The 11,521-nt window shown below is 38.4% G+C and overlaps 1 protein-coding gene across 1 annotated transcript in view; it reads right to left on the minus strand.

Annotated features, from left to right (window-relative positions):
- LOC121635855 (fibroblast growth factor 14-like) overlaps positions 1 to 9,863 on the minus strand; it is a 61,416-nt gene extending 51,553 nt beyond the window's left edge. Inside the window, exon 1 of the mRNA XM_041979215.1 lies at positions 8,846 to 9,863. Within this exon, the coding sequence (XP_041835149.1) occupies positions 8,846 to 9,551 (706 nt within the window). The 5' untranslated portion in view covers positions 9,552 to 9,863. The remainder of the gene's footprint in view (positions 1 to 8,845) is intronic.
- Between the last annotated feature and the right edge of the window lie 1,658 nt (positions 9,864 to 11,521).

Below are 11,521 nucleotides of genomic sequence, written 5' to 3' on the forward strand. Positions count from 1 at the left end.
GTTCAATGTGATGAGGCGTGTAAGAAAGATTTCTTCTATAGGCCGTAGAATTATATGTAAACCTTTTGTTTGATTGAAAATAGTTTTTGTTTTTTCTTTTTTAATTCAAATGCTAATTTTTAATTTGATGTCAGTGTCATGCTACAAAGTTTTAAGGTAGACTGGAAAAGCCGTATAATGTTAACAGAAAACACCTCATAGTAAGAAATCTGTGCTTATGCTGAAAGCCAGTATTGAGTGACCATGATCTTCAGGGCTTTGGTGGCATTAAGTTAAAAAAAAAAAAACAGACCCTTTTCTGTAAAGAAATGTAATGCATTTTCCTCAGGCACACATCTAAGATCCATAAATCTTTTTCACAGCATATATTTTGACTTGTTGCATGAAAAGCACATGTGTTTAAAAAAAAAAAAAAAAAAAAAAGCTATAAGGTCCTTTTAGTGCCACAGTAGATCCTGATAATGATCAAGGACAATAGATCCCAAACGTGCAACAGCAGGATTGTCCCACAGGGATAATGCAGCTATCTTTAATACACCTGTGCATTACTTTCTATCTGCTGTCAAGATGCATTAAAAGAGAACATATCTAAACTACATGTGGAAAATTGCTCTCTTCAGGCCAGAACTCATTTATGATATTGAGTTGAAGTAAAAGAAAAAAAAACTGTCTTTAAGAATCATGAATCAAACTCTGAAATTCAATTTGGAAACTGAATTGAGGCTGTGCTCTCATGGCTTAAGAAGAGAAGAACCATTGGCTTGTTATTAGCACAGCTCAAAAGCAGCCCAGTCTCATGAGAAAATAAATCGGTATGTGTAATCCCAAACAAGAAGTAGTAGTGAATCTTCAACTGTAACCACTAACCATCATCTTTAACCAGAATCATCTATTTTAGATGTGCTCTCACATTATTTTAAGTAAAAGAGTCAAAAGACTGTGAAAAATGTAGTGTGTCATGGGAGTTGATGGACTAACATTAAAAGCCACCCATTCTTCCTCCTAATGTGCATTTATGGCCAAATCAACATATACATAAAAATATGCTAAATGTAAAGAACTGCAATATATGTAGCAGCCGTTTAATGTCCATATCATCTAGTGTTGATATCATCACATAATGAGATGTAATCTGTAGTTCTGTCATTTTTTAAAAACAATGAGTAAAACTTCATAGTTTATCAGCTCTTTTTGTTAAACTGAATTATTTGTAATGTGAGCAACATGTGACAAACGAGGCTTTTAGAAATGGTAAAATATTTAACCCAGTTTATACAGAAGTGTTGGTAGCATCAAAATCAAAATTAAAACAGATTTTTCTTAATAGTTTTACAATTTCTCACTTTGAACATTTCATGTTTTAGTCATGGTTTAAAATATAAGTGAATCTGTGCTCAGTTTTTATTTATAGTTTACATTTATCCCAAATTTTATTCTTCATTTCTCTGGGTAAGAAAATGTAACTTTAATTTAATTTAATTTAATTTAATTTAATTTAATTTAATTTAATTTAATTTAATTTAATTGTATTGTATTGTATTTATTATTTTGATCCTTTTTTTTAAACTGGGGTTATGTCTTACTTTTCAGTTGTATCTGGATGATAATAATTAACAAAGCTTCTTGAGAAAAAAAAAATTGATAAAGTAGATTTAATCCAGTAAAATTACGGCTTCAATCAGTTTAACACTAGCCCCTTTAAAAATATACATATATTTTCTAATGTGTTGTGGGATTTTATGTATTTATTTATTTATTTTATTTTATTTTATTTTATTGTGGAAACTTAACTAAATTGAAGTTTATCAGGTCAACCCAACTTGGTCTAAATGCTTTTCTGAACTGCAGGCTAGAACATATAAAAAAAATATAGTATGCATGTATGTTGATTTAAACATTACACAAAAGACACAGAGAGGGAGCTGGATTAATCCTATGATTTGAATTTAAAGTTAAAGTTAAAGTTTTAAAAATGTTGTTGACTGTTAAATAGCAAAACAAGAAAATGAAATGGGTGAATTTATACCAATGTTTCTCAATCCAGGTCCTCGGGACCCATTGCCCTGGATGTCTTAGACGTGTTCAAATTAATGAACTTCCTCATCAAGTTCTTTGCAGCCTGTTAACAAGCCATTCATTTAATTCAGGTGTGTTAAAGTAGGGTTACTTCTAAAACTTGTGAAGGGTATATGGTAAAACCAGTGAAGGGTGTGGCAAATACTATAATGTTACTGTGGGGAGGATTTTTAGTGTATAGTGATAGTAAATCAGCCTTTAATTCTTAATTATTTATTTAACATAAAACACATTTGTTATCATTGTAAAGTGAACCTTACCTGCTTCAACTTTACCCAAAGCAGCCTTAATTCTCCTTTCCGCTATGTTCAGTATAACGTCAAAGTCCATGGCACTCAAACACACACCTGTACACACAGATCCATAGCTCTCTTTGGAAAAATCTGCTTCTTAAATCCCCTGGACTCCCCCAGTGTGGCCTCTGATGTTAACACACACATCAGCACACACAGATATGGCGATTATGTCATGCAGGGCTTTCATCAGGCAAAAGGTTAACACAGACAAGGGAAGACTCAAAGTCAGCTCAAGTGTGTGTGAGGGAGAAGGAGAACAAAGGGATGAATTGAAGAGCAGAGATATCAAGAAGAGGTGCTAAGAAAAGCTACAGAGTGAGAACTCATTGGAAAAAAATGAGCTGCTTCGTTTTCCCATTTACATTTCTTGCTATGTTAATGGCTGGTTGGAAAATATGTTTGGATTTTACACTTGCAGCACTTCTCTTTTTATTTCTCAATCCACGTCCTTCACCGCTGCAGTTTTACATCTCCAGCCGCACCAATGAAATACTTTTCACTGAGCCAGTCAAATACAAACCAAGTTGTCGTCGAGTCTTTCTCCACTTCTTATCGTTCAGTCTGTAAAAACACTTCTCAGTGAAGCCTTTGATGCCCTGCTGCTTTCTAAGTGCACTTGGAGAAATAACACTCAACACTCACCCTCCTATTGCAGATACCTGGAGGTAGAGCTGTCAAAACACACATATGCCTGCAAACAAACACACATTTCCCAAGCTGCTCTTTGACTCATTGCTTCATCTTGAAAATTATACTGTTCCCACTGCTGAACTATCAGCTGTTATAATCAAATCAATAAGGACACCCTAATAAGTATGTCCCAAAGTCCGTGGTCCTTACCTGCTCCCTTACCGCAAAATTTAAAATTGTTCCATGCAAATTAATCAGGCATGATTCAAGTCAATTATTTTTATATCAGGACTAAAAAGAATAAAACATGACACTTGACTGACACCAGCAGCTCCATGCAGGCTTTGTCTTTTTATTACAAGCTTACTGGTATTAACCCATCACACTGATGCAAACGTCTATTCTGGCATATTGTCTCTGACATTCAATAAAATTAGATTCTCTGGCTGCTCCCTCAAAAATAGAGACTGTTCTCTGTCAAATATATTAAAATAACCATTTTTTTTATGAATGCCAGTGTCTCGACACTAGTTTCTGACAGAATGTGTCCTGTTGCATTGTTTTTGACCCTTATCTTGTAGATGAGCTGCAATGCCAAGCTTTAAAATACACCTGAAATTTAAACTCCATATTTAATTGAAAGTAGTACATAGGCATCTTAAACATAACTCCAGAAAATCTATTTTGAAATCTCTACTATTGTGTTGCATCACTTCCTTTTTTGGCAACAAAGTAAATCTGTGAATGAAATTGTGAATGGATGGTGGTCATCAGTGGGCAAAATTCCTACAGACATGAACATGGTTTAATCTGTGAGTGGATCCAGTGGCCTCTTGTGCATAGATATCTGCACTTCAGGGGCGTCATGCATGCACAAAAAAACTTTCAGATTTATAAAAGCGTGTGCACATACATCCCACCTGCTTCCATTTATAAATCAGAATCAACTCTAAAGCAGGCACATGTGAGGGAGCAACTTCTCACGCCCACATGGTGGCTCTAAAGATCAAGTGACCGCCTATAATAAATATTCATCATATCATTTCCATGATGGCTCGGGAGGGGAAAAGAGAGAGGAAGCGGATTTTTTCGGAATGTGATACTGAGATTCTGATGGACCATGGTGAAAAACATGAAAATGTTTAATTGGTGGGCAGGGCGTGGGCACTACTTGTGTCAGAAAGGCAGAATAGTGGCAGCAGGCAGCAGATGCTGTCATTGCAGTGTCAGAAGGGAAGACACACCAGAGACATTGGTTGGTGTGGCTGGATATCTCAATTGACTGGGCACCTTTGGCAAGAAGCTACAGCCCACAGTAAATTGTTCTGGAGAAAAACGTCTGCTAAATGACAGTAATGATGCCAATAATGTAGTCTTTTGTTTTAAAGTATAAAATAAACATGTACAGATACATATGAGATTGGTGCCAGTTTATTTAGTGTTAAATAATATTTCTTTATAGTTCCTGGGTGTTCCAGGTGGGTCGGTGCTGCTGCAGCTGTGATTGGAGAGGGTGAGGCCAGATACTCCACCCAACACCGCAGCAGCCGTGTCCTCAGAGGAAGTCCTTTAGGTGCAGAGGGATGTGATCAACACTATTAACCAGATGGGCAAGGAGTTGCAGGAAATGGAGACTGTCTTGAAGGAAATTGGGACAACAATTATAAAAGGTTTGTGTAAGAATAATAAAATAAAAGGAAATCCACCTCTTGTGTGTTTCAGAAGTGTTGCATCATTTCTAGATGCCATCCCACTATGCTGAGTCTTAGAATGCATAACTGAAGCTTACTTTTTGCATTTTCTTTTACTGACCGGTAAATGCTAGCAGCAGACTGCCTACCTCATCATTTCCTTGATTTTATTCTGTACCATTGGTGTCGCAGTTTTCCCTTTTCCCAGATTTTATGTGTATGCCAGGGTCAGAGTTTCCGCAGAGGTAAGAACATTTTCCCGCCAAGTTTGGTTTTTCATAAATCCCAAAAAGTTTACTATAATTGGCGTACACCGGCTTTTGTACCTACAATAGCTTTATAAATAAGGCCCCTGGTAACAACTTTAACATGTACACATGTACTGTCTTCTTCCATGTGTATTCTAAGGTGTTACTTATCAAAATAGGTACTGTTTTTAAAGGTTTCTGTGTTACTGAGCCCATACACTGATTTCCTCTTCAGAATTGTCTGTTTTTAATGAAGTGCTGTCTGAGAGATCCAAAGATCATGATCATTCAGTACTAGTTTTTCATGAAGAGGAAAATCTTATATACAGGGATTTTTCTGGATGTTTCTTTTTCCCCTCGTGAGACTTTTATGCCAAACATGCTAATCACCTGTTGCTAGTAACTGCTTTGGTTCTGAGATGTTCTACTAATTTATGCTGCTATTGATATTTTGCCAGCATATCGGTGTTTGTAGAAACAGCATCTGAGTGTGTAATGAGCTTATGGTGCATATACCGGAATTACTAGTATGTGCATAAAACATCAACAAAACCCAGGTATATATATACCTCTTTTAATGTCTTATCAGAAATAAAGGATCTCATTTGGCTTTACAATTAAAGTTCAATTTTTTGGGGTGGTTTTGTTTTGTTTGTTTCTTCTCATATAAAATTATCTGTGTCACTGTACAGTTTTTCTTGTGCAATATGACGTACATGAGTTCAGGGCAAAAGCAGTTGAGACCGGCAAAGTCATCTGTCTTTCTGCAGACCGCAGCATTTGGACAAAGAGGCCATGAACTAATGAGCACACTCATACACATTCAAACCAAAACCCTACGGGTGACTTCAGAGGGCAGACATCACCCTGACTGTCACTATTTTGTCAAGTCATCAAGTCATTTGAACAACGTAGCTGCATGCAACTTGAAATGGAGAAAGAGTGACTGAAGAAGAAACATGCACAAATGAAATTGGAGAAAATATTAACTTGCCTGATCCAGAAATCTGCATTTTTTTTTAACAGTTTGGAGACCTATCTCTTTGGTAATACAACTCTTGACAGATTAAACTTTAATAAAATCTACACAAAATATATTTAAATATATCTAAATATACATTGTGAATGTGTGCATGTGCAGGGGAGTGTGAGAGAAACAGATCTAACTTAGCACAAACCTGACTGCCATACTCCAGAGTTTAAATAATGTATAAAGTATGATGCTTTAATTGCAACTCTCTAAATAGGATGGGTAGGCAAATGTGTGTGTGTGTGTGTGTGTGTGTGCATTGAGTGCATGCCTACGTGTGCTATAAAAGGTGAATGTCTCTATCTGGGGCACACCAACTGGGAAACAAGACAGTGAGTAACACTGTGCCTTATTGCTTTTAACAATGTATGATACAGGTTCATCTGGTGGTAACAGAGAGGGTCCCATTGACAATACTTACACTCCATTCAGCTGACTAATACTGGTCCATTTCAACAGGACCCAACTCAGTCTGATCACATGTGAAATGTTTTAGTTCATTACCTTGATGCTACATGTAATGTTTTTAAATCTTAAATAGTTAAATCAGTGTCAATGAGCACAGTGCAGTCTAGCAGCAGCAACTGTGCTGCGGCAAGAAAGAAACCAAAACTTTTAGCTTGATTCTGATAGTAAGTACAGCATAAACACATACATGGACATCCATACATGCACAGCTGGATTTTGCTGGTTAAATAAAAATAAATTATAATCATCTAAAGTTATTACTAAGTGAGGGAGCCTTTGTCAGATCCGTGTGTCAGATGTTCAGATCAGAATCTCAGTCTGTGAAACCTTGGTACTGCATTGTAAATGGAGAAGACTTGTAGTCTGTCAGTTCCATTTCAGTTTAGAAAAGAGTTTGATCGTTGAATCTGCTTTTAAAGTCTCTGTTCGTGTATCACATACTGAAAGCCTCCCCCTGAAAAATCCATCAAATCTAGTTTCAAGCTAGTTCATCAAACACAAAAAGGGCTGAAACAAAGCCCAAAAGGAAATAGCACAAGCAGTCATGTGAGCAATTTGCAGTTACTATCCAGTTACACTGGCAGAGTGGTCATTTTACCTGTGCCAATTTTTCCCCCTTTAATCTGCAGGATTTGTAATCCCCATTGTTTTATAACTTTTCTAAGAAATATCCCTGTTCAAATATTTTACAGTGCAATTATTTTGCACAGGGAAGACATATCAGCATACATAATTAGATCTTATCTGATTCTCAAATGTTTTTAGAAAAGATAATACTTTTACAAGCCAGTTCTTAGGCCGAACAACCAGTGGCTGCCTGTTGCTGAAAAAGCCCCCCCAAAAAGTTGAAAAGCCAAACCTGGAAAATCACTAACAACAAATTTACTGAAGCAGTTTCTGGTGCTGAAACACAGTCTGTACAAACTAGTAGCTGTTCATGGTGCTGAAATTTTTTGCATGTCTATCCTTTTCACAAATCGGCTCCAAAACCAAAAGGACAGCACTTCATGATCACTCAAACGAGAGAAAGATGACTGTTTGCCACTCAAGGACAAAGAGAAGACACACCATTAATGGCTGACCTCATCATACCATCCAGATAGCCTTTGTGCATTTTTTGCCATTAACTCTGAGGTGCAAAATACTAGAAAGATGAAGCAGTTTTCACATATTTAAAACTTTGCATTATCTTTTGCTACCTTAGAGTTGAGCATTAATCTGGTTTGTTTGGCTTTTTTGTTGTTGTTGTTTTGTTTGTCTCATATTAGTTCTTTTTGTCGTTTCATTCTGCATTCTGTCTTGGGAGTCCCAATTTGTAGATGGTGGCCCACCTGCACTTCCAAGGCTTCCTTTATTGTGTTCAAATGAGGTAGTAACGGGAATTCATTTATAATTTCTTGAAATAAAGAAAATGTTTATTTAAGCCAACATTTTAAAAGCAAGGAAAGAAATTGCATTGATTTATGACCTTATCTCAGTCTGATTTTAAAATTCAAAGCCAAATTCTTTTGCCCAGAGATGACAGAATAGTTAGTGTGTAGTTAAGAACTTGAAATAACTCATTCTGTCGTGTTGCCCTTTAAATACTGTGTGGTTTACAGTAGGCAGCCCTCTCAAACCTCAATATACCAATAATGCCAACAATTCCTTTCACAATGTGTCAATCTCTCCTCTGCTGTCACGCAAAGCTGATAGAGTAAAATCTGGTGGAGAACAAAGCAGAATATTCTGTTAAATCACAAATTTTTGCAAAGCTAAATTTGTCTTGAGGATAAAAAACTAACACGTGATAGTGAGAAACTGGAGTTTGAAGATGTTGCATTTGAGTTTGTTGTTTGGAAAAGTTGCCATAAACACTGTATTGAAGTCTACACCACCCCAACTCATGTGAAGCAATTTTGGTGTTTACCTCATTTTGGCTGAAATGTCTGCAGCAGGGGACTCTTCCCCCCCTTTACTCATTGTGCACTGTATATGTCCACAGTGGAAATCCAAATAAGGCCATGTGCTGTTTAATCATGCAGTTTACTCGAGCCTGAGCGAGTCTGTATGCTGCATTAGACTTGATTTTCTGCGGCATCACGCACGGTTTTTCCGCATGCACTGTATAGTCAGTATGTGCTAATAAGTTAGCACCCCACCCCCTTTCCCCTCCTTTTCCATCAGCACCCCCTCTCCCCTCCCTGTAGTGCTCTCACTTGCTGCACAACTGCGATTGCAGAGAAACACCAGCAACCAGTCGAACTGTGCAGGCTCGAGAGGGGATACACAAGCACATTTCACTCTGACGCGCGCGCACAGGCACATAACACCCAATAAAGTCTTTTTCTGTCATCTTCACACAAGTATATACACACAAACCGAATTTAAAAAGGACAGGGAGACATACACTCACAACAAACTCACCAGTTGGGTTCTTGTTTTTCTTGAGGCTCTTGCCACAAAGACACTGCAGCATATGCGATCCTTTGCTGAAAATGTTGTTCCAAATAAACCGCATGGATTTGGCCGAGACTGGGAAGGAGGAGGAGGAGGAGGAAGAAGAAGAAGAAGAAGAGGAGGAGGTGGAGGAAGAGGTGGGGGACGAGAGGAGCTCCGGATGCGGCAGCCTAAAATTCACCCACCGCATGGGGGCTGAAACACCCCCCTGTTTGCATGCCAGCAGAGCCGGCCAGCTGTTGGGCTCAGTTTGGCGGTGCTTCGCCCCCCCAATTTGCACCATAGACAAGAATAAGAGCAGGAAGCCCGGCTCCTCGCCCGGATTCTCACCCGCTTTTCCCACAAGCTCTGTGACCACCAACCGCACGTATGCCGCGTCGACGTCGTCCTCGTGCGGCAGGAAAAGAGCAACCGCTGCGGCGTTGCTCTCCTCGATCTCAGACTCCGGCTGCTCCAGTGGCCGGTGTTCTTCAGCTGCGGAGGAGTTGTCGCTGGTGCTGCTGCCGCCCGGCCGCCGCGGCGTGAAAAGCCCCCGAGCGCTCCTCTTCAAATGGCGTCGTCTGCCGCGCGGCGCGGGGAGAGGAGCGGCAGCGACTGACAGGCATGCGGCGGCGCTAGCGTGAAGTCGGCGGTACGCGGCAGCTGTCGGCTTCTGCACAAAAAACCATTGCATATTAGTGGGGATCGCAGGGGTCGATGCGTCCGTCCGTCCAGGAGGAAGGGAGGAGGGGAGGGATGCGGATAACTACCCGGTGTCTGTCAGCAAGTCGGTGGCATCACTCTACTCGTTCAGCAGGAAAGTACTGCAGCAGGGGGGCTCCTTTCCAAACACACACACTCACACACACTGTGCACACTCGCTGGATGCAAAATCCTTTTCTAGCAGCACCGTGGTCTCAGGTCAGTGTGTGCGCACGCAGCGCCGGACCGGACAGGTGAATCACTGCAGGATCTGAGCACTATCCCACTCTATGTTTTCTTCTAAAAAGTCTTTATGAATATTTTATCCGGCCCTCACTTCTCAATAATCCATAAGCTCCAATGCGCCAAGATATTGCTGCTGTCTGCCTGTCTCCTGTTCCTCTCCTCTCTCCTCCTTATCCTCCTCCTCCTACTCTTCCTCACCTTGGTAATAAAAAAGAAGCTGCTGGAATGTGGCTCCGCTGCCTTCCAGAAACTAGATGGAAAAGATGCAGAAACAAACCGAACCGGCTCGTGGCTCATCCGCTTTCTTATACAGATTTTCTGATTCTTCTTCAGCAGCGATCGAGACGACCGACGGCCGGTGAGGCGCGAGAAGGTGCATTGACTATCGATACCCAACCAGTAACAAATCGAAAGCAAATACGGAGAAAATGTGTTCCGGTCCGCAGCTTCAAATTAAAAGATAAAGCTATTTATTTATTTATTTATCCACAGTTTTTCTGAATTACTGTATTTGAGTTTTTTTTCAAGTTAGGAAATAATGAAATGAGTGTTACAACTAAAGTCTGAAAATGATCCAGGTAATTGTACGTCCGTCTAAACTAAGAATTTGTTAGAATTTTGCTTTATTTTCCTGGGGTGGCACCAAGCATAACCCTCACTATAAAACAAATACCCACAAAACGAAACACAAGCTTGTAAACTTGGTTATCGATCAATTCATGCTTCACAGCTGAGTTGTACAGTAAATGAGCTCACTGATATGGAAAAAAAAAACAAAACCTGAGACTTTTTCTATTTAAATTTTATTATTGTGAAAAATAATCTATCTAATTTTTCAGAAAAACTGAAAACTGAACAATTTTTTATCCATATATATATTATTAAAATGATTCAATTGTTTAGAATGGGTTTAGAATTGTTTAGAAAACTATCTCTATCTATCTATCTATCTATCTATCTATCTATCTATCTATCTATCTATCTATCTATCTATCTATCTATCTATCTATCTATCTATCTATCTATCTATCTATCCAGAAAACCGAACATAATTTCTTGTAAATGAAATTATCTTGATATTCAGATACCTAAAGGCAAATGTTTACATTTTCATTATCATTCTTTTATTATCTCGATAATTCAGAAAACGGAGTTTTTTTCGTTGTTGTTGTTGTTATTGTTGTTGTTGTTTTTTTTAAATGAATGCACACATTAGAGTTGTTCATGTGACAAAAATTCTCATTTTCCAAATACTTGTTTTCCTACAATTGGTATGTGCTTTCATGTCATTCTTTGTTTCTCATTCCTTCTTTTTTATTTATTTATTCTACTTTTTTTGTTTGTTTTTAGATATAATTTAAATACTCAAATAGATATTTTATTCCATAAAATACACTTATCTCACAGCAAATAAATAAATTGATTGATTGATTGAATGATTGATTGATTGATTGATTGATTGATTGATTGATTGAATGATTGATTGATTGATTGATTGATTGATTGATTGATTGATTGATTGATTGATTGATTGATTAAAAATATCCCTCAACCCCAAAGAAAACCTCAGGTACAGGTGCTGTTTAGCCAATCACATCTGAGCAAACTACTCCTTAAATGACTTTTATTATGAAGGAAAAATGCAACTTCCGGATTCCCTGCACAGTTTGCTGTAGTTGCAACTGGGAGATGCAGTTTCCAGTTAGTGTAGACACG

This window comes from Melanotaenia boesemani, chromosome 24, assembly GCF_017639745.1.
Source record: "Melanotaenia boesemani isolate fMelBoe1 chromosome 24, fMelBoe1.pri, whole genome shotgun sequence".
Lineage (NCBI taxonomy): Eukaryota > Metazoa > Chordata > Actinopteri > Atheriniformes > Melanotaeniidae > Melanotaenia > Melanotaenia boesemani.